We start from the raw sequence: 23,329 nt of genomic DNA, 5'->3' as shown, positions 1-23,329 counted from the left end.
TCTTGTGGGACTTCATTGAGATTGAAAAGAAATGGCCTCCTTGCAGCAAGTTTTAACTTGCCCCCAATTATACAAATAAAATGGAAAGAACCTAAACCACCTCTATTCTCTTTAACCTTTGTGCTTGCAAGGTAAAACACATAAAAAAGAAAATTTGCTTTTATCTTGATGTAGTTCATTATGCAATCATAACTATAACATCATGATCTTATCATCATTATAATGATCTTAAGTGATCTTAAGCCCATTTAAAATCTTAAGTGGGCACAATAATTGCATTGTTTTCCATTTCTGTAATCTCCCACACAAATTAATTCACTTTATCATCTCAGCCATCATGAGTATGTTATCATTCCCATTTCTCAGATGAGACAGGTGAGGCAGAGATGCCAAGTGTGACATAGAGTTAGTTCCCCTCCAATACACAGGCAAGATCAATTACATTCACTTACCACCAACCGGATATCCTTTATCTCCCCAATCCCCACGTTGATTTTCTTCTTCTCATTCACAGGCAGCCGGATGTTTAAAAGGTAAAACTTATGGGCCACAGACCCAATTTCCATGAAAGGAAGGACATCACATTCATAGTAACGGCCCTCATGCTCTGGAGTCTGGAAGAAGAGCAGAGGATTTGTGGCAGGGTCACTATTTCCAATAGACTGGCTTTGAATTCTGTTACCTTGGACCCCTAACACCGATTTTTAAAACATAATGCTTACAGCTACGCTTTAGAGGTACAAATGAACAAGGCATACTGGAGGCATGGTGTCCACCAAGCTAAAAATAATCAACAACAAAAAACCAGCCATACTCAAGGTAGAACCAGACATTTTAGGTAGAAAGCAGAGACACCTTCTATCACCTAACACCTTTCTCAGCCGTTTAATCTTCATTAGAATCTCGCATCTTACAATCTTGTCCGCCAGGGCTACAAGAGTTTTCATCTGCAGTGTGTCGTCAGGGACCTCTAAGGCTCTGTGGAACAGTCAGCGTCTTAAATGTTCAGGTGGAAGCTCTTGCTGAATCATTACACTCTTTAATGATAGCTAATTATTTTCCTGATTTTGGCCTGAGGGAGAAGCTAGAAGAAGCTGAAAGTATCTTTTTATTCACTTGCCAGGAAAAAAAAAAAACACACACACACACACAAGGAGGCCTTATATTTAGGGAAGGTAGAAACAGAATAAAGGTAATAATAAGATTAGTGGCCAGAGATACCCACTCAGACTGCTCTGCTTCCAGTGCTTCCTGACAGTCCAAGATGGCAGAAGGGAAGAGAAATTTTAATGAAAGAAAAATTTAGCTCAGTGTCTAGAAAAGTCTCTTGGACTTCCTGCCAATTTCAGAGATACTGTCCAGAGCACGGTGGAGGGAAATTGGAGAGTAGGGACACAGCTTTCTTTTGAAAACTAAATTCTGCTCTACCTTACCAGCACTCCCGCCTATATGCACCTGCTAAGGGGTGGGGGCCCGGGGTGAATATGGGCATGTAGAGGCATAAGCTTCAGCAGGCAGGCACTTTTCCCTGATACAGAAGATGAGGGTCTGCCGTCAATGTTGGGTTTCTATATCAGCTTCAATGTTTACTTGGTACCTCCTGATCAAGTGATGGGGAGATCTAATTTGTCGTTCCTAAGCCTGAATTTGCAAGACCTCCATAATTTGTCATAAATCTTCAGAGCAAAGATCCACTGAAGAAGTGAGAAGAAAGATAACAGGAGTCTATATCCTAAGAGTGTGCAGGAAGGGGCTCTGCCCCTTCTGAGATCTTGGCTGGGGGCGAGGGTTCCTTACTGGACAGTCCGAGCTTAGAGTGCAGTAAACAGGCCTTTGTACAGAGACAGACACACACTGTAAGGTGGAGGTGGGGAGATATGTCTGCATCCTCTTCCCCACCATGGCAGATGTAACCAACCAGTCGTCAACAGTTTTTATCCCTAAGGTGTGAGTGGCTCTTGTCAGACACACCAGTTGATTAGAGTTGGTATGTGAGATTTTTAAAAAATTCTTCTGTAGAAAGAATGCGGCTTCTTTTTCAAACCTCAACTGCAGGTTGGAGGATTCTTCCTATATTGATCATCTTTCTCTCCCCTCCACTCCTTTATCTCTTATACTTTCCAGTCAGGGAGGATGCGGGCTCTGCAGGTACCAGTGAAAATTCACTACAGGCTCTAATTCGCCCTCGGATCAAGCTGCAGCGAGGAGGCTGATTATCCTCTGTGGTAACAGCAAGAGGACAGTTTCTGATTTGTTTCCAATCAGGGCCTGATTTTATTTATGGAAATTGAGAATTTGAGTGGGGAAGGGAACAAAACCTACTTAGTCTAACACCATCTGGTGTGTCTCGCCCAAGGTCTCAAAAGTAGTAGCAGAACTGGGAGGAGGACATGGGCCCTGTCCAAAGGCAGGCATTGTGCTGTGATAAAGGGTCCTGGACTCCAAGCCAGGAGGCTCTGATTCTTCTCCTGTCTCCCTTGCTGTGTACCTTGGATCCCCCTGCCTCATCTGGCCTCAGTTTCCTCCTAAGTCAGAAAGTTAAGATGATCTCCAGGGTCACTTCTAATCCCCTGCTATGGGTCTCTGGGTGTCTCACACTTCCCTGTCACTACAGAGTAACATGGCCACCCATGACACAAATTTACCTAAGTTTAAATTAAGAGAGACACATTGGCATCTGGGACACTGGCCCGAACTTCCTGTCTCAGAGACAAATTCGTTGTATCCTGTTAGAGACTTTTCTTCATGCACTAAAGTTCTGCTTCTGCCAGTATTTAGGGCACTTAAGAAAGATTCCTCTCTTTCTCCTCTCCCACCCCCACCTAGATCTCCCTCAACTCCAGCATGAGACTGGCTAATTAGGACAAATTACAGCAGGTGGCAACTTGACTTCTTTTTTTTTTAAAACTTCACAATCCACCAGGGAATCAAAAGCTTTAAAGCAATTTCTCATTTAATCTTGAGACTCAAGACTAAATTTCACTGCAATCAAAAAGCAGAGACTTGATGATTCATTTCCTTCATACCTTTCATTTAACATCTTTCTTGAAAGGGATCAACACATCCTAAAGATAATTAAGCAACCATCATTAAGAAGCAGTTGCAGGCAAACACCCTTCCCCCTCCTGCTACTCAGTGCCCGCCATGTGTATAAATAAGAGAAACGACTTTTCCTTTTCTAAGGATAAAATTCTGGATCTGAAAGCCATCTAGCTTAGATATTCAACCAGTATTTCAAAGATGCAGTCAACTTGCAGAGACAGCTAGAAAGGTTTTAATTAATTTTCTCCACTGCATACAAAGATCTGAAAATGTTAGCTATTCCTCTCTCCTGCTTCCTTTACTTTCTATCATTCATTTCTACCTACCAGTGGCTTTCTCTGGAGGACAGCCCTATATTTAGCACAGCAGAGGGTCTAGGGCAGTGGCTCTCAAAATTTATTAAGTTTAAGGTAATAAATTGAAGGCCTGTTAAAACATAGATTTCTTGCTCCTACCCCCTGAGACTTTGACTTAATAGGTTTTGGGTGTGCCCTGGGAATCTGCCTTTCCTAAAAGCTCTCAGGTGATGCTACACCTATTAGTTCTCAGTGCATAATTTCTGTGGCTTTGGTCTAAGAAACCTGGGGAGGGGGACTCCTCTAGTGCTTCAAAAAACACTGCAATAGGTACTTTGGTTGTAGGGTATAAGGTTTGCCCATGAGGGCCTTAGTTCATACATTTTTTCCTAGTGACCTATCTGGCTAATAGCCCCTTTGACTCTCAAACATGTCCAAGATGAGATGTTAAATTATAAAGTCCTGCCTATGTTCATTGTATCATCTAGTCCAGAGGTGTCCAATATTTTGGCTTCCCTGGGCCACTTTGGAAGGAGGAGAACTGTTTTGAGCCACACATAAAATACACTAACAGTAGCTGATGAGCTAAAAAAATAATCGCAAAAAAATCTTATAATGTTTTAAGAAATGTTTTAATGAATTTGCGTTGGGCCACATTCAAAGCTGTCCTGGGCTGCATGTGGCCCACAGACAGCGAACTGGACAAGCTTGATTTAGGCCTTACAAAGACTCCAAGGTAGGTACTCTTACCTCATTTTGCAGAAGGAAAACTGAAGCTCAGATGGATTATGTAAGCTTACCTGAGGTCATGCTGTCAGTGATCAAACCACCCAATCTTTTTCCTCTTTAGGAAAAAATGGCTAAGCCTGGGGCAATGTACTCAGAGGCTTCAACTTCATATTTTTGCTATTTCACAGGAAATCTTGGTCATAGGCAAAAGCAAAGTTAGGAAAGGCCAGTGGTAGGAGACGGGAGGAAACAAAATGCTCCGCAGAGCAGGTATTACCAAAGCTGTTCTCATGCGAAGAAATAAGGGGCAAACCTATGAAAAGTAATCAAATCTTTCCACATACCTGGGAACCAAGTAAAAGCTCTGTTGGCTTAGACAGCAAGGGTCGTACCTTGGGAGATGTGAAGGTGCATTTGAGTTTCCGTGGTACTCTCTCATGGGCCATTTCAGTCCACTCAGCAAACGCATCATCACGGTAAGCCAGGGAAACATCCATGGAAACTTCTGCATTTTCTCCTGCAAGAGAAAGGATACAATTTCAGAAATGGCCTCTGGAAAGATATTTCAGAAACAGCTCAAAAAATCTCTATAGGCTCTGCCATGGAAACCAATAAGACAAAAGAGAAATATTAATTTCTATCAAACTCCAAACCTGTAGACTTAAAAGTCATAGGATGAAAGTCTAAGCCAAACGTTGGGTCCCCTCTCGTGACCACTCGAGTCAGGAGCTTCCATTTAAACACTTCCAGAGACAGGGGCCTCACTCCCTCTGAGGGAATGCAAATGGTCAGATCTCATCCTCCTGTAACTTGTACCACTGGTCCTAGGTCTGCCTGTAGAAGCCACATGGAAGGTGAAGTCCTTGCTTCTTCCATAAAAAGTACCTTACGTTCTTGAAAACCATAGCACATCTACCTGTGTTTTCTTTCCTCTCTGATAAACGTGACCAAATTTTTCAGCCACCCCTCAGGCATGTCCCCCTGGGGCTCCCCTTTGGTCACAATTTGGTCTGAAAACATCCTTCTAAGCTTATTCCTAAAAGCCCTCAAATATAGGATCTGCTACTTCTCCAAAAGTCAAAATCCCTTCATAGTGTGCATGAAGTTAATGTAAAAGGCAAAATGTTTTTCCAAAATTAAAGACTTATACACAGATAGGAATATAATAATAAATACATAATTGCACAAATGAATGTTCACACATACTTCCATAACGGTAGGGACTGGACCACGAGTGGGTTTAACTCACCACAGAACTCATTAAGGAGATTAGATTAATAAAACATTGTACCTATCAATTTTGTCTGTTTTATACTATGATGAGCAAGTTCAAGAACAGAGAAGTCTTAATGAGGGGAAAAAAAAAGCATAAATCACATAAGGTCATCCTGCCTATGTTCATTATATCATCTAGTCCAGGGTGTTCAATCTTTTGGATTCCCTGGGCCACATTGGAAGGAGAGGAATTGTCTTGAGCCACATATAAAATACACTAACAATAGCTGATGAGCTAAAAAAAAATCACAAAATAATGTTTTAAGAAAGTTAATGAATGACTGGAGATCCAGCCATCACTAGAGTTATGGAAATGAAAACAGTTTTAGGCTCTGGCTATTCAGCCTTGAAGAAGTCTCAGTATCCAGGCACCTGAGTTTGCTCATCTAAGTAATACCCACCTCCTCAAAGGCTGTGTCAAGGATTAAAAGTCAAGGTAGTGAAGGCATTGTATACTGCCTAGTAAGCAGTAGGTGCTCAATAAATGTCTACTAAACCTGAACACACACAAGTCACAAGGGACACAGATAGGAATAACTGCCCTCTGAAAAAGCAGGGCTTTTCTATCCACTGGTCTACGGTGGCTTGAAGCTGACATGGCAGCATGGCAGATCCCTGGTTCTCAGAAGAAATCTAGGAAGAGGAAGAGATAATCCACGGAAGAAGGGATTTGAGGCCATTCTGATATAGAGGAAACCCTCAGTGAACATCAGTACCCACTATTCTATTATTATCATCATTTTTACCATCAGTTAAACATGGTGAATTGGCTGCTATGTTTTCCTCCTGAAATTTCACAGAATAAAGACAAAGATAGTAAAGAAAAGCAAAACATATTAAATCACAGGGGAAAAAACTAACTGTAAAGACATGAGCAGACTAGAGTTTGAATTTCTTTTTTGAGACCGAGTTTCACTCTTGTTGCCCAGGCTGGCATGCGATGGTGTGCTCTTGGCTTACCACAACCTTCGCCTCTAGGGTTCAAGTGACTCTCCTGCCTCAGCCTCCCAAGTGGCTGGGATTACAGGCATGTGCCACCACATCTGGCTAATTTTGTATTTTTAATAGAGACAGGGTTTCTCCATGTTGGTCAGGCTGGTCTTGAACTCCTGACTTCAGGTGATCCGCCTACCTCAGCCTCCCAAAGTGTAGGGATTACAGGCATGAGCCACTGTGCCTGGCCTCAAAATTTTTTTAACAGAAAAAAAAAATACATGAAGTAGGGTTTCCTGACAGCCACAGCCTACACTCTTATAGAGGGGATATTCTAGACAAGTGAGCCAATATGTCTGCAGGAATCTGAAGCCACTCAGAATTTGAAAGTGCCAGGGGTTGCAGAAGGCAGAACAAAGCATGGCACTGACAATGGGGTGACGGGGTCAAAGTCTGCACACAAAACGGCTGGACCTCAGTTCTCCCACATCTTCCCATCTCTTCACAATCCAAGGACAGGCTTTGGACTTGAGGACACCAGGGCAATACACAGACCCAGGGCTGGATGTGGAGAAGAGCAACGGTCTGTAGAAGAAACTTCCAGCTTGGCAGAAGCAATGCTCAGAGTTGGTATCTCCTCTTGGTCACGGACCAAGCTGGCTACAACTTCTCCCCACTTAGCCTCAGTGGTCAACAGAAAGAATCAGCCAGAGCTTCCATGGAATCCAATCTTAGGCAATAAAGTACATCCTACTTCTAACACCAGGAGTAGGAATTGGGACTTTCAACTGTATTGGAAAGGGTGCTTGGAGAACCACAGGGTACAAATATGAAAAGCTGTAAAAAGGTCATCTCACATATAGGCTACAAATAGCTCACATGTTGTTCTCCTTGGAGCCATAGGTTCAGAACAACACTGGCCTTAGACACAGGCAAGAGGGCCTTTGAAGTTTGGCCCTACACTTTTAAAGGGTCCCACTCTGTCAGCTGTTCGCTTTTTTTTTTTTTTTTTTTTTTGAGACGGAGTCTTACCCTGCAGCCAAGCTCGAGTGCAGTGGTGTAATCTCAGCTCACTGCAACCTCTGCCTCCTGGGTCTAAGAGATTCCCTTGCCTCAGCCTCCCAAGTAGCTGGGACTACAGGCACGCACCTCCATGCCCAGCTAATTTTTGTATTTTTAGTAGAGACGGGGTTCCACCGTATTGGCAAGATGGTCTCCATCTCTTCACCTCGTGATCCACCCACCGTGGCCTCCCAAAGACCTGGGATTACAGGCGTAAGCCACTGTGCCCAGCCAGGTGTTCCCTTCTTTATAGGACAAGAAGACTCCCAAGTGAAGAAGATATGTATACCCAGGGCCTACCAACCCCGTCATTTCTAGACTATGCTCCGAGATGTCAGACCCCAGAACATTCTGCGTAGACAGTTCTGAACTCTAATCTTATTTCCAAGGTCTGTGTGGCCTCTTTCCAGATCTGGCTTCCCAAGAGGAACTAGATAACCACTTGTGCACTCTTGGGGGGGTTGGGGTGAAAAGGCTATTTGTTGGAAGATATGACAGAGCCTGAGCTTGGAGGTTAGGGTGTCCATATACAAGCATGCAAGGCTCCTCTCTTTATGGGATGGAGCCAGAAGTGGGGAGAAAAGGGGTGTAGGGGACCACATTTCTTTGCCAGTCACATTTTGGCACAGAATTCCAAGTTGTTCATGCATCCTCAATTCAAACCTGACCATTCAGTTTATTATGTAGGTAACTCATCATCAATGAGCTTGTACTTGGCTTACCAGTTTGCTGGCCTGATTGACCACTTTTAAATATTTAGACACATGATAGACATGCCTTCATTCAAACTCTTTCCCCAAGCCCCACATATGTTTGAGGTGGACCTGGTTCAGAGCAGCCTCAGAGAGACAAAGCGAGATAAGATTGCTTCCTTGCCTGGTCCCAGCTTCAAAAGTTATTCACTCTATTAGGGATGCCAAAGGAAAAACTGTTTTAAAATATGTAGTTTAAAATAGTTACTGCAAACAGTATTTTAATGTACAGTTACTCCATACTAAGATCCCGTGGTTTCTGTGCTTTCACGTAAATTACCTCATGTAATGTTCCCAACAATTCCATGAAGTGGACATGAATATTTCCTTTTAATTAATGAGTAAAGTGATGCCCCCAGATCTTAAGGAACTTGTATAAAGTCACTGAAATTGCCTTAAAATGAAATCACTTTTTTTTGTATTGCTTAAAGAAAACTGGCTAACTTGTGATAAAAGAAGCCCCTCAAAGCAGTCACATGATATGAATATGCTAAGTCTTTAATAAGAGACATAGCTCTCCTTCATCAGAGGCTAACATGCACCAGCCTTCTTCAGGCCTCACATCCATCATGAGAAGAAGATGTTATAAAAATTGTCAGAGGATATATGGCTAGTAAACAGGAGGGCTTCAATCTGAATCACATGAGGACCCCACTGCACTCTCCTACCTTTGTGGGTGAAAACAAACAACAAACAAACCAAAAAACACAGTAGAATTCAAAAGAAACTAACAGCTGAATCAAGCATACTTGGTCAAAGAGCCACTCAACTCAGACTAAACACCTTTCCAGCTTTCTATAGGAGAGAAACAGGCAGTGTTCCTGTAAGTACAGCTCATAAGAATGTCTGGAATTCTCTAATCTCAGCTTTCTAAAGCCTTCTACTATTGGTTGTTAAATTTATAGCATGTTCTGCCGTCTCCTCGAGTTATCATCTCCTTACTTCCTGTGCAATCTGAAGCAGAGGTGTTATTCCTGTGTTTGAGGTGAAGATGCCAAAACTCAGAAAGCCCTGCCCCTAGAAATACGAGACTGAGGACCCTGGAGCTTCATAGCCTGTAGTCTCATAGCATCCTGCCATCTTTTATGATATGCATAAAAAATAGAAACCACAGGGAGAATGACCTGTTCAAGTGGCCTTCACTAGACTGTGGTATCACTCCCCACCCCAGATAGAGAGCAGGCATGAGGTAGCATAGGTCAGTCTTAGTAGACTGTTGGGATAGGACTTAACGCCTAGAATTTTGTGATTATTACACTAGTTACTGCATGAAAAATGCTTAAGACAGAGTAGAAAGCATGAAGAGTAAGGTATTGTTATTGTCATTTTATTAGGGAAGTGAAACGCTTATACTTATCCTTAATTCAAAATAATTACCAGGTTTCAGGAACAGAGAGCTTCCCACTATGAATCCATCATCCAAACCTAGATCACAAAACTCAGAAACAGGAAAGCACTAGACAGAGGAACATAGTAAAACTGCTAAGCGGGTCACTGAATTGTTTTCTCTTCTGCTGCCAATGGACTTGGAAATAAAGTTCAGCATTAATGATGATGCTGCATTTAATAAAACACTGGTTTCGTGACTCCTGGGATACTGCGTGGGCAATACTTCCCCCTCCACTCCCCAGAGATAATGAAGGTGAAGAATCCAATTTGAACTCCCTGAGAGAACGGCAGGAAGGCTAAGCTACATTTGGCACTGGAGAACCTTCCCTATAAAACAAGGACACTGGTTATACCAGTTTCATGGGGTACAGTTGTAAGGTATCAGCATAGGGCATTTGTAGATTTGAAATCCATAGTTTTCCATACCTGCGCTATACCAGCAGCTTTGGTGTAGAAGTCCACAGGTCCTATGGGCTAACCAAGCTTCACATTTCTCAAATAGCTTTGGAGACATATTTTGGTTGGGTGGAGAATTCATTCAGAATACTCGAAGGAAGGGAAGCGTGGAAAGGCACTGTAGTCTGTTACACTTACTATTTCCATCCTGTTATGGGGGTAGTTTCCCCTATGCTCTAGGGTTCCATAGGAGCAGACCTAGACGGTAAAGTGTCATTACAGGCAGAAAGATCCATACCTTTCCACACTGGGAAGCATCAACTAGTTGTATCCTTAGGAAGTCTGTCTCTATACCAGTTATACTGCCTTGCCCTGCTTGCAAAAAGCACAGCCAATTAGTTTTTCTGTAGGCAAGTGGAAAGTCAGAGAGAGGAGCAAGTCCCTTCTATAAGCCCCAAACAATGGTGATGGTTGGGGGAGGGGCGTTGGAAATAGCTAGGAAAGAAGTCTAGTGTCCCCAAGAAATCTAGGGCAGCTTCTCTTAATGTAAGAATGGTCCCTGGGGTGGGGATGGGGGAGAAGGTGACGCAATGAAAGGCCACTAGAACCTTAACAGAGGAAGACATTAGAATGCCTCTCACCTTCTGCACGCCTTCTCTACACCTCCTATATTTGAAACAGGTCTTTGCCAGCCAGGATAGTAGAAAGCGTGCACACTGGGCACCAAATAGATCTGATTTTGAATTCAACTTTTATGGCTTTCCACCTGAACAACCTTGATAAGTCTCAGTTTCCACCTTTGCGGTATGGAAACAGTGGGAATGACTCCAAGGCTGCTATGAATACCATTTTCCTCTCCATCTAGTCCCAAGATGGCTGCGTTATATTTTTGACCTATTAACTGGAATAAAAGCAGGGAAAGGAGAGGACAAGATATATTAGAGGAAATAAAGAATGATTTTATCATTGTCAAAAGCTTTTAGGTTCCTAGAGACACTGTGACTTTCCTGGGCCTTTGCCCTGGGAAAAAAATTAAAGAGGTTTCAATGCTCGTGTGCGTTCCCACATTCCATAGGGGAGCTGCCAGTCACCAGAGTTTGTTTGGGTAACCTCAGAGAGAGGCCGCAGAGATGAACCTCCTCCCAGCCTCTGGCAGACATATAATCTGAGGTTATTTATGCCAGCATTCCTTCCCCAATAAAAAACTCTCTGACCTGGCTTGTATTTTTCTTGACGCTTTCAATTAAGGAAATAACAAAACCAACCCTGTCCTATACATGGTTAGGTCTGGCAAAAATGGACTCAGCTAATTATAAAGTTGGCCCTAGCTGTTTTCTTAAGATGCCCTACAGGCCTGGGTGTGAGTGGTTATAAAAATGAATGAGTACAATTATTTTGCAAACCAGCCTAACAGTTTAGTTCACATCGCCTCTCTCGTCTTTCCTCGTCATACCAAGCATTTGAATGGCGGATAATTATTTTCCACATGTAAGAAGACATATTTCTAAGCACTGAAAAACTGATTCCTTGCTGTATTCCGATGTATTATCATCTGGTTGAATTCACATATCTGTCTATGGAACATGACGAGGATAAGGGAGAATGGTGCTCTTCAAAGGTTCTCTTCAAAGCGACATCCAGTTAGAAAACATCCACTTACCCCTACTGCAACCAAGGTTACTACTGCTTCAAGGCTATACCACTGAAAAAGTAAGCAGAGACATCATTGCTTTCTAAAATAAATGAATCTGAAGTACCACAGAATATAGACAAATACATATCCATTGGTGTTCGCCAGGTCAGAGAGTAACTCTTCACCCATCTAACTCAACACATTCACCCTGCAGGATTTCATCTGCTCCCGGGATGCAAGTCAACCTCTCCAGTCCAGATATCCCTCTTGAGATTCAAATCTGCACGTTCACTTTTCGCCAATCCAAAGCACCAAATTTGGTCAACTACACTAGGTGTCTTGCAGATTTATCCTCCTCTCTTGCCTCACCGATACTCCCCTTGTTCAGGCCACCATTATTTCCAGCCACCATGATTAAAACACCTTCCCTGTTCCTGTCTGATTTTCACACTTCCTGCTAGAGAAATGATTTCTGAAATACTTTCAATGCCTTTATACTGTCTTCAGCACGACGTCAAAACTCCTTACATGGCATAATTGGCTAAGCTGTTAAGTAGCACTCTAGGTTCTAGTTCTATGACCGTTCACTACTCCTTTTACCCAGGATGGCCACTTCAAATACAGCTCCTCTCCCCTCCTGCCTTGGAAGACGAGCAAGAGCTCAGCTTTGGAGACAGACAGTCTGGGATCACAGCCTACCTTTGCCACTTGGTGCCTGTGCGATGTTGGGAAAGTCACTAAATGTGTCTATCTGTCAGATGAGGATAATAGTAATGGTGATGCCCTTCTCCTATGTCTGTGAGGAGTAAATGAGACAATACGTGCCAAGCACTCAGCACGGGCCTGGCATACAGCAGGCACTCAGCCAATGCTGGCTGCTATTTCAAGGCTGTTACTCAAGGTTATCTACACCTGCTATACTCAGGGATACCCATAATCACACCAGATTTTAAAGAGGTGCCCCCTTTGAGAGGGTGAATTATAAAAGTCTTCTTTATCTGGGCTGCAGACAGTGCTTGGCATCCCCAGTCATGCCAGACCAACTCCTACTCATCTTCTGGAATTCCCCCAGGTTTACTCTTGCCTTCCTTTACCCACCCGAACTCAGTGTAGCACCCCTCTTCTTGCTCCCACAGCACCCTGTTTGCCCAGCAATATGACACTTATTCTCCATGGTGTTTCTACCTGACTGCTTATCCTCATCTCTCTCCCTTCCCATCTATTTAGGCTGAGTTCCTAAAAGCCAGGGACTGCCTCAGTCTTGTTCACAGTTATATCATTCATGTTTTTACACAAAAGATATTCATTAAATATTTACCAAATTAATGATTACCATCCTTCTTTCTCCAAATAACTCTTACAACCCTAAATTTCCTGTCGCTCTACCACCAAACAAGTGGCCTGCTCTATATTGGTGACATTCATACTTTCCTTCCCCACCCCCTGCCTTTTTACTCCTACTCCCCGCAACCCCCTGCGTGCACACGCCTGAAATCCGTGCTGCTAGATGGACCATCCAACTCTGTATTTGCTTCCACCAAATATTTTTAAGCACCTACTGGCTTCCTCGCACAAGAGTGGAGATAAAAAGGCATATAAGGCAAAGTCATTTCCCTTAAATTGTTTACGGTAAAGTGGGGAAGGCAGGTACATACATAAATAAGTATAATTTCATGTAGTTTGTACTGCATTCAAAGTATATATGATGTATACAGTCAGCACAAAAAGATCAAGAGTTCTGAGAAGGTCAGGAAATGCAGTACAGAAGACACAACCTTCTGGCTCACTCTACTGAGAAGAGGTGATATTTACCAATGAATCGCAGGGTAGGAGTTCACTGGGCAACAAGATAGGTGAAGGCATTACAGGCAGAGGAAGCCCCATGTCTAAAAAGTCACATAAGCACAAAATAGCAGGGTGCAGTCAGGGAAAGCAACTAATTCAGTATGGCAGGGAATGCGAGAGAGAGTGGAGGGAACAGGGAAGGCTGGGGAACAGGAAGGGTCTGATGGCAAATGGAAGAAGCTTGCACTGAGCACTGCAGCATTTTGTTTAGAGGGTAGTAAAGCAAAGAAGGAGATTTGGGCAGCTGCGCAGAAGACAGACTGGGATGTGGGGGCAGTGGCTAGAGAGACATCCTAAGGAAACTGAGGCCCGTTGCTGACACAGTGTGCTTAAGATGATTTAATCTTGTAGAAAATAGTGCCAGAAAGATATTTTCTAAGGAATCTGTTTACCAAGGAATCTGAACCCAGCGATGAACCAAGCTTTTGCTAACAAAGCTAGAGAACTCAGAACCATCCAAGCTGGCAAGTGTTAAAACACTGGGAAGCAAATGTGGCAACAGCACTTTCCTATTTGACCACAATCAACATCAATGTGGAGAGAAAACAAACCTGACAGCCAAGGGAGGAAAACACACAGTGGGTTTCTTTGCGTTCTCTCCAGGACACTGTCAGTACACAGAGCATTTAGAATAGCTGATTTGATCGTTGTGAAAATTTACCTGCGTGCCTCCCTCCCTCCTTCCCTCTCTCTCTCTCTCTCTCTCTCTCTCTCTCTCTCTCTCTCTCTGAATGCAATTAGAGAAGAGAGCTTCATTCACACTGCATCTAAAAATAGATGATGGCAGAGTTCACAGACTGACAGCTGCATTCTCATACAGTAACCAGGAAAGGAAAGGGATGACTAATTTAACTTAACAACTTCCAAAACAAACAGTGCAGAGGGAGTTCACGATAAAGAGAAAACACACAGGTCAGTTCTTCAAAGAGCTGGAAGAGGGATGGGGTCATTCCAAGGCAGTTTATTAGTCCTCCCAAAATCCTGACAAAACCAGCTAAGTATTTTGCCCAGATCTACCCAGAGTCTTTCAGGCAAGCTCTGGCAGATGAACCGCTACAGAGATTCGGGCAATATCAGGCAGCAGGGCCAGGACTTTCCCTGCTGACTTCCTCATACGTCCCCTGGACACAAGTAAGCTAAGAACAGTCAAGACGTTTTTCTAGGCAAGGTAAATCAATGAGTTTTTTTTCCCCTTCACCATATCTAAATTATACTCTGCCTCGCCTGGGGCATTTAAAAAAAAGTTATCCAGGAAATAAACATGCATCATTAAGGGGAAGAAACCAGGTGTCTAAAAGAAGCAAACCATTTCTTTCCCTCCCCTCAGTCCTGAAATGTTTTCCGTTTTCCTCCTTAGTCTGCCTTGCCTAGGGAGGGGATTATGGTTGGGCTTCAAAAGAAACAAGGGAATAATGCCTGTGGACGGGAAGCAGATTCTCTCTGCAGCTCTCCCACAGCTCGGTGTTGGCTCTCAGCGCTGCTGCCAGCCAGCTAATGTCAGATCACGGCACCCCAACATTCCCTCACCACATACCTCCATCGCCCTGGTGACTAAGCTGTTTCAACAGCTGTGTTATTGCTGGAGTCAGGCCAGTGTTATTCACATGGAGTATTTGTTTCGTACGTCTTATGTGGGAAATTATTGCACTCCGGCTTTGGGGTTCTATTTGAAGATAAGGTCCTCCCCTTGATCAGTCAGCCAGGACATTCCCCAGGTTGGGCTCCAGGAGACAATGGGACAATATTCGACTGCCACCCGGGGTTCCAGATGATGGACAGATTCATAACACTATAAGAAGGCGGATGAAGCCTAAGTCTGTGTGAGATAAAAGGAAGCATAATGGAAAACCATGACCCTTGGTGGAGCCTCGGAAGATCTCTGCTGCTCCTCCCTCAATAAAAGCCACCCACAACAAAGGAGTGTTAAGCTGGATTCCCTTTCTGCTCTTCCTCTCCAGCCATCTCCCTCAGCCTTTCCCCTACAATCATCGCTCTTTGTTTCAGGTGAGGCTAGCACCATTGTGTTGGTCTCTACATGCGTCACTCCACACACGGGGCCCCTGCATGCCGCCTCCTCCCTCAGCCCCGGACTTTTCCTATCTCATCAAGTGGTTTATGACATTGATGTTCACATTATGTAGGAAGCAAGTTGGGTCTGCTGGCATGGCGATCTCCACTACTCCACATCCTCTTCTGAGTGTGAGTGATGTAGGGGCTCTGTTACTAACTGCTGAGTAAATCAACCGAAACTCCCTTATACAGAGGGACAGCTGGGAAAATGAAAAGGCAGTACATCTATGAGCCTTATGTCCCGTGGGTGGGACTAATTTCTATTTCTAGCCCATTCTAGGCTGAACCTCCACCCAAGAGTCCTACTGGCCGGTTATCCCTCGAAGTTCTCACCAAGAGCAATCGGGCACCATTTTATGATGCTGAAAAGATCTCAGAAATGTGTTTTCTGATAAATGAAGTATCTTTCAAAGAAATAAAACAATGATTCCTAAAAGCTCACATTTTTGACTGCCTACTATGTGAAGACATTTCACCTACGCAGATGCCAGCCAGGTAGAAGCCATCATAGGCAATCCCAAAGTGAGGAAACTGAGGCCCATGGCCATGCTACCAAGATGAGAGGGAGGCACAATGTGAACCCAGGTTTGCCTGACTCAGCAGCTCCAGGACTTTCCCATTATGTCTCTGAGTCATGGTGTAGGAAAGTTAGGAGACTCACTTCTTGTTCTAGAAAGGCCAATATTTAGTCATACAATTTGAGTAAGTCACTTCCATAATGTATTATTTCATGAAATACTATAGTTGGATCATAGGCTTACTAAGATCCTTTCTAGTTCTAATATTTCATGCATGTAGAAATCTAAAACACCTCCAGCTGTTTACAGCCTTCTATATAAGGCACTGAGGCCAAAACAAAGAACTATAAAACCATTCCTGTCCTCAGGGAACTTATCATGGAGTTTGACTGACAAGGGATAACAACTGGAGTTTGACTAATAGAAGAGTTAAACAATTAACAAATACAAAAACACCAGAGAACCAGACGACAGGGCAGTGCTTGAGAAATAACACTACATAGCAGCATAACTATACAAGGAGAAAAGTAGATTTCAGCAACGGTCACACCTCTAACCCCAAAAACACATTTGTGCTCCCAGCAGAAAGAGACAAGGAGAGAGAAAGCACTTGCAGGAAAAGCCAGCTGCTAGAAGCGATCCCGCCTGTTTCACAGGAAAGCTTTGTTTCTGACAAGTTTCGTAAAGGAAAAAGTAGGCTAGAACAAGCTTTTTTATTTCCAACCCACCTTTTCTTCGTTCCCATGAATGAGGAGGGGATACAAATGAGAGCAGGCAGCCAGGGACAAAAATAATATGGCTGGTGGTTCCTGACCTCTTGGATTCCTGCCAACAGAGAAGCCCGAGAGGCAACATTTAATTGTGGAAAAACCAGCCTGGCTCTCCTCTTATCTTTTTCCTCTGTGACTTAAACCCACAATTACTGGCAACCCCTAGATTCCGAGTCACTCAGCTGGTGGTGGTAGCGATGGCTGTGTCTGTAGCTGAAAAGCAAAAGGGAGTCGGATTTTACCTGCCTCGGAAGCCGGCCCGTGAGCACAGCCCTAACCCAGCTTTACGACTTCTCCCATTAAAAGGTTCACAGATGCCCTCCCGTTGGGAAAACCACCAAGTGAGAAGTCCAGATGGGAAAAAAAGAAATACAATTTTCAGCTGCTGTATAATTCAAAGGATGAGCTACGAGTCTCAAATCTTGAATTCCACATTTTATTTCAGCACTAGAAAAGTGATTTTCAATTCCTTTTCTTAAGGATCGAACTCCAATTTTCTTAGCTGGTCATCAAGGCAACTCATCTACCAGCCCCTCTGTCTTTCAGCAGCTCATCTGTCTTCTCTAATATGGACACTCGCTTCTTGTTCTAGAACGGCCAATATTTAGTCATACAATTTGAGTAAGTCACTTCCATAATGTATTATTTCATGAAATACTATAGTTGGATCATAGGCTTACTAAGATCCTTTCTAGTTCTAATATTTCATGCATGTAGAAATCTAAAACACCTCCAGCTGTTTACTGCCTTCTATATAAGGCACTGAGGCCAAAACAAAGAACTATAAAACCATTCCTGTCCTCAGGGAACTTATCATGGAGTTTGAGCATGCATAGGAGATGCATAATCAACATCTCCTTCTCTCTACCTAATGCCTTCACAGAATTACCTTCATCCAAAAGAATGTTCCCATTGCTAACTCTTGTCCTGTTCTTCCCTCACCACTCTTCTGTTCTAAGAGATTGTCTCCCATACACCTCTGCTCCCATCTTAACATTCCTCCATTTCAGAATATTTTAATTTACATGTTGCTATGTTTATAGTCAAATATAATTAAATCATGCCAGTGGACACATTCTCCTAAAAATGCTAAGAATTTCCCAAATCTGCTATTTGAAGACATTCTCCAATTGCTACAGCGCTGATCAACATGCCTTTTGGTACTCATGGGGCGTAGCCTCATTGGGATTCATAAACCTCTGAATTCCATGGATGAGCTTCAGGGCTTCCATTGAAATATGAATGCTAAATGTGCAAATAGGGTCTATGCACATTTTTCTCCCAAGGTTAATGTTCCTGACCTGAAGTTAATAACCACTGTCCCGAAGTAATGAAAGGCCTGTGGCTAACATCCACTGGGTCCTTGTTCTGAACACTCAGACCTGCCACCTAAGTTTCTGGGCTTCCCTGCTGTCTCTGGAACACAATTCCTCCTCTCTATTCAAGTCCAGGAATAATAATTACTCACTCTTTTTTTTTTTTTAATTTTTTGAGACAGAATCTCATCCAGGTTGGAGTGCAGTGGTGCGACCTCCTGGGCTCAAGTAATCCACCCACCTCAGCCTCCCAAGTAACTGGGACTACAGGCATATGCCACCACACCCTGATAATTTTTGTATTTTTTGTAGAGACAGGTGCTGGCAATGTGTCAGACCCCTCGGTGGTAACCAAGCAGCCCAAGCCTCTGGAAGGACTGGCGAAATCCGAGACATTTGAGATTATGAGAAGAAGCTGTGGTTGACATTTTGTTTACTGTGTTATCTTCAACTTAGTTTGCCTGAGATGAGCTACTTGCTTTACTGTACTTGTTATGCTCTATACTAATCATACTTGGCAACACAAAGAATAACGTGAAAAGTTAAAATGTAGCTTGTAACTTTGGCTCTGCTGAGCTGCTCTTGTAAAAACAGGAACTCTGTGTAAAAGACAAACCACATAGCCTAACTGCCAGAGAGAGATAACAGCACATAGTAAGCTTCTCGTTGCAGAGAGCCTATAAACAGACGTGTAATGGAGAGGCTTAATGCCCAGATTCCTTTCCCAGGAAAGGCATGTTAACTATAGCCCTGGAAAGGGAATGCGACCCATGACCCTTACGGAGAGCCTATGAAGGGATGCATGAGGGGCATCTGTTTTGAGGGAAACCTCTGTGGTGGAGATAAGAATGTAAAAGTCTTTTTTCACCCACTGTTCCTCCAGGCCTGCAGGTCTTCCAATAGACAGGGTTTCACTACGTTGCCCAGGCTGGTCTCAGACTCCTGAGCTCAAGCGATCTACCCGCCTGGGCCTCCCAAGGTACTAGGATTACAAGTGTGAGCCACTGCACCTAGCCAACTATTTACTTATATTGAGCATTTACTATATGTATCCAGCACTTACTAAGCAAAAGGTTCACATATACTATTCTAGTTCAATCCTTAAAACAACACTATAAAGGTAGTACTGCTATTATCTCTATTTTACAGGTGAGGAAAATGAAGTACAAGGAAGTTTTAAAAACATCCTTTCCAAGGGTCGCATAATTTATAAGCAGTAGGCCAAACACTCATAGTTTATGATTCAGCCCAAATACTCTGGCTTGAAAGTACTTAACCCAGTGCTGGAGGTGTCTACCCAAGCTCTTCTACTTCCCAAAAAAAAAATAAGACTGCCCTTGGACTGTTTCTTTTCCTTCACATTGTAGGTGATCACAGATTCCAACATCTTTAAAACCCCACCTTTGACTCAATCAAAACATTTCCTTTTCTGTGAGTTAATCATCTCCCTTTCTACGATTATGTACTCCATTGGGTACTTAACGTACTGAACACATTGATGTAATTTTTAAATTCCCTCTCCATGAATTAGACTGTGAGCTCCTAATTATTTTGAATACACATGGAGTATTTACTGTGCCTGGAATTGTGCTAAGTATAAGGGCATAACAATGAACAACACGCTGTTCCTGCCTTTAAAGAATTCAATCTTAGGCCAGGCGTGGTGGCTCATACCTGTAATCCCAGCGCTTTGGAAGGCCGAGGCGGATGGATCACAAGGTCAGAAGTTCGAGACCAGCCTGACCAACACAGTAAAACCCCGCCTCTACTAAAAATACAAAAATTAGCTGGGTGTGGTGACACACGTCCATAATCCCAGCTACTCAGGAGGTTGAGGCAGGAGAACTGCTTGAACCTGGGAGGCGGAGGTTGTGGTGAGTCTAGATCACACCACTGCACTCCAGCCTGTGTGACAGAGCGAGACTCCATCTCAAAAAAAAAAAAAAGGAATTCAGTCTTGTAGTATAAACTAAACAAAAGAGGGTAATGATGGTTTCTGAAATTGTATGATGAAGAATAAGGACTTATCTTTGTTTCTTATATACTGAGCAAAATGCTAGCATGTAGTACAAGCCCCCCAAATGCCTATTGAATGAATGAATGAAGTTGGGAAGGGGTTTTCAGATGCTAGACTGCTAAACTGAAAGATCTACCATTCCATCATGAAACTCTTTGAGGTTATTTATACACTGACTCACCTAAAAACTGCTTCCTGTGTTGGTGTCTATGATACATTTTTTAATGTCAGACTAAAAATACACTTCCAGTACACCAACCCTGTCTGCCTACCTAAGGAGCAGAACTGAACACAAGGTCACATGTAACAAAAGAAAAGGAAATTCACTCATTTCAACACTTAGCTCACCCTCTAACAAGAGCATCTGTCCTGACTGAGCCCTGTCTTCTAGAATGGTTTTCACTTGAGGGTCTCTGAAGTCATCTATTTACAAAACCAAAGGGATACCAATGAGATTTTTTTATAAAGCCAGAGAATCTTAAGTGAGTCATGGACTCTCAACTTCAGAGAGCTAGAGTAGATGGGACCTTAGGGGTCATCTAGTATAATTTCCCACTCAGAACAGGAAGAACTCCATAGCACTATCAATAGACTCATGGTGGGATCAAGGCACGAGAGTCCTAACATCATGTACACTCATAGCCTCTCGACTTCCCAGCTGGGAGACTGGCAAATCATGTAAACTCTCTCATCCTCAGTGTCCTCACTCTGCCGCATATAATTGTTCAGATGATCAGATGAAATAAAAGTTGTCTTAATCAGCGAACATTTGTTTGCAAGTAACAGGATTTCACCCTCACTAACTTGACTAGAAATCAGCTGGAAGGATACAGGAGTGCTTTAGGAAAATCAAAGGCTGAAAATGTTGACAAGCTGGAGGGTCTGAAACCAGGAACAGAAAGCTGTCAAGAGTAAAGTCATCTCTTGTAGTCTGTTGTAATTACACCAATAGTCTTCATCTCCATTTACCTCTTTGCATCTGGTCTTCCCACTCAGCCAGCCAACAATCACAGCTTCTCCGTGCACGTGTTGAATGATGACTGCCCAGGTGGCTCTCAGGGCTTTTCATTTTAAGTGCTAATAAAGGCAGACCTCAAATTACTGAAACCCAATTTCTTACAAGAGAGAATTTGATTGCTTCCCCTTTGGCCAAGGGCCCATTGCTAGTCTGATCACCTATGGCATGGGGACTGATCATGTGGCCAGTTAGGGATGATGGAACATCAGTAGGGATGATGGAACATGCTGAGGGAGAGGGGGAGTTAGGCCAAGTTCAGGCCAAAGCAAATGACTGGCAACAAAGACAAGCATCAGCATCCCTAGTGCAATAGTACTTTGTAAAGAAAGCATTGCCCCATGCCCGCTGTCACTGTGGTCATTCTTTTTTTTTTTTTTTTCTTTCTGGGACGGAGTTTCGCTCTTGTTACCCAGGCTGGAGTGCAATGGCGCGATCTCGGCTCACCGCAACCTCCGCCTCCTGGGTTCAGGCAATTCTCCTGCCTCAGCCTCCAGAGTAGCTGGGATTACAGGCATGCGCCACCATGCCCAGCTAATTTTTTTTTGTATTTTTAGTAGAGATGGGGTTTCACCATGTTGACCAGGATGGTCTCGATCTCTTGATCTCGTGATCCACCCGCCTGGGCCTCCCAAAGTGCTGGGATTACAAGCGTGAGCCACCACGCCCGGCCACTGTGGTCATTCTTATGGTCCTCACTAACCACCTTCTGCTTGACCACTGTCAGTAACAGGCTGCCCACTACTGGCAGAGGCAACCTCTGACCTGGCAAACAACTTCAACATTAGCACCCCTTTCCATGTGACAGCAACTTCTTTTAAGCTACTAAACTAAAATATTTGTAATCTTCCCCCAAACCTTACCTTTAATGAAGGCATAATCTTGCTTGTTAGGTCAAGCCTGGGCTTTTCTTTCTAGTCAAAATGTGAATAATGGGCAATGCAAGAAAGATAGATTCACAATACAATTATTTTAGAAAACAACCTAGACCAGAACAATAAAAAAACCAGAACCTCATCTTCCTATAGAGTTCCTCTCTACTAATACCATTACTAATAACTCACTAAAGCAAAAGAGCATCTGGAACTGTCATTGTGTAGACAGTAGGTTGGGGTGGGGAAAATTAGTTTTTCCAACGTAGAGTCCCTAGCACTTTTGCAAGTAGAATTCTGCCTTGCTTAACCAAAATTTTCCTCCCCTTTCATCTAACTTCCTTTTGCTTAGAAAAATATAATCCATAAAATAATCTTAACTTCATTTATTTCTTAAGTTAGCCAAGACAAAGGTGTGAACTCCCCATAAAAGAACCTTACATTAGCTATGTTATGACCAGCTGGCATTTAAATAGTGACAAGACCTAAAGTTAGAAGAGGAGGTAAAAACACAAAAATACCTTCTATATGTTGGAGGCACCATTATGGGATGTACTCTCTGCTCTTCACATTAGTCAATGATGTCACCAGGTTTTTATTTTAGTAACCAGGATATACTTGTTATGGATGCAAAGAGAATCTCCTCGTTTATATTCTAAACTCAGAGCAGGAAATGAGACACGTGGGTGATCTGCAGCTGTGGCACTATAAACAGGACCAGCCTACCACCTAGTCTAGATTCCAGACTGCATTTCATTCCCTGAAATACTGATTGGAAGATTTCAAAAAATTGAAAATATATCATTTTAGAAATACCAGTGCAACTTCTGTGCAAGGATATTAGAGGCTGCTATTTGGTAGAAGAACGACCCACCTGCATAGGGTGGTGCGTGTGCTGTTAGGTATCATCTACCTATCTACACCACTGATGTACAACGAGGAGATCCTGCCCTGGCCCCAGCCTGCTGTGCCACAGTGGGCAAGTACCACGGAGTTCACACTTTCTTCATCTGGTAAATTAAAGGATCAGTCCTTTAACTTGGGTCAAGCACCCACTTGCAAACCTGCCAAAAGCCACAGTCTTAATTCAAAAATGCATATAAGCAAATACGACCGAAATTTTATGTAGAGTATCCAGGGGTTCTCTTAGTCCTTACACTACAGTCTAAACTGCCTAGTTGATAATTATTAGACCAGCAGCTCTCTAGTATTCCCAGCACTCCAAGCTTAAATAAAACAGCTGATGTTTAGTAACAATTTCTGTAAATTATTCAACACCATAAAAGAGTGTTTTGTTGGCCGGGCGCAGTGGCTCACGCCTGTAATCCCAGCACTTTGGGAGGCCGAGGCGGGTGGATCACGAGGTCAAGAGATCGAGACCATCCTGGTCAACATGGTG

The 23,329-nt window shown here is 43.2% G+C and overlaps 1 protein-coding gene across 2 annotated transcripts in view; it reads right to left on the bottom strand.

Annotated features, from left to right (window-relative positions):
* The window catches only part of WLS (Wnt ligand secretion mediator), a 131,127-nt gene that overhangs the window by 56,327 nt on the left and 51,471 nt on the right, over positions 1-23,329 (bottom strand). For both annotated transcript variants that reach the window (XM_017532178.2, XM_017532182.2), the window contains exons 3-4: positions 4,460-4,584; positions 453-614 (exon numbers count right to left, since the gene is read on the bottom strand). In XM_017532178.2, coding sequence (XP_017387667.1) covers positions 453-614; positions 4,460-4,584 — 287 coding nt within the window. The remainder of the gene's footprint in view (positions 1-452; positions 615-4,459; positions 4,585-23,329) is intronic.

Source organism: Cebus imitator, unplaced genomic scaffold, assembly GCF_001604975.1.
Source record: "Cebus imitator isolate Cc_AM_T3 unplaced genomic scaffold, Cebus_imitator-1.0 Scaffold3, whole genome shotgun sequence".
NCBI lineage: Eukaryota > Metazoa > Chordata > Mammalia > Primates > Cebidae > Cebus > Cebus imitator.
Note: the sequence above shows the minus strand (reverse complement) of the source record. Positions and strands in the feature narration are given on the sequence as shown.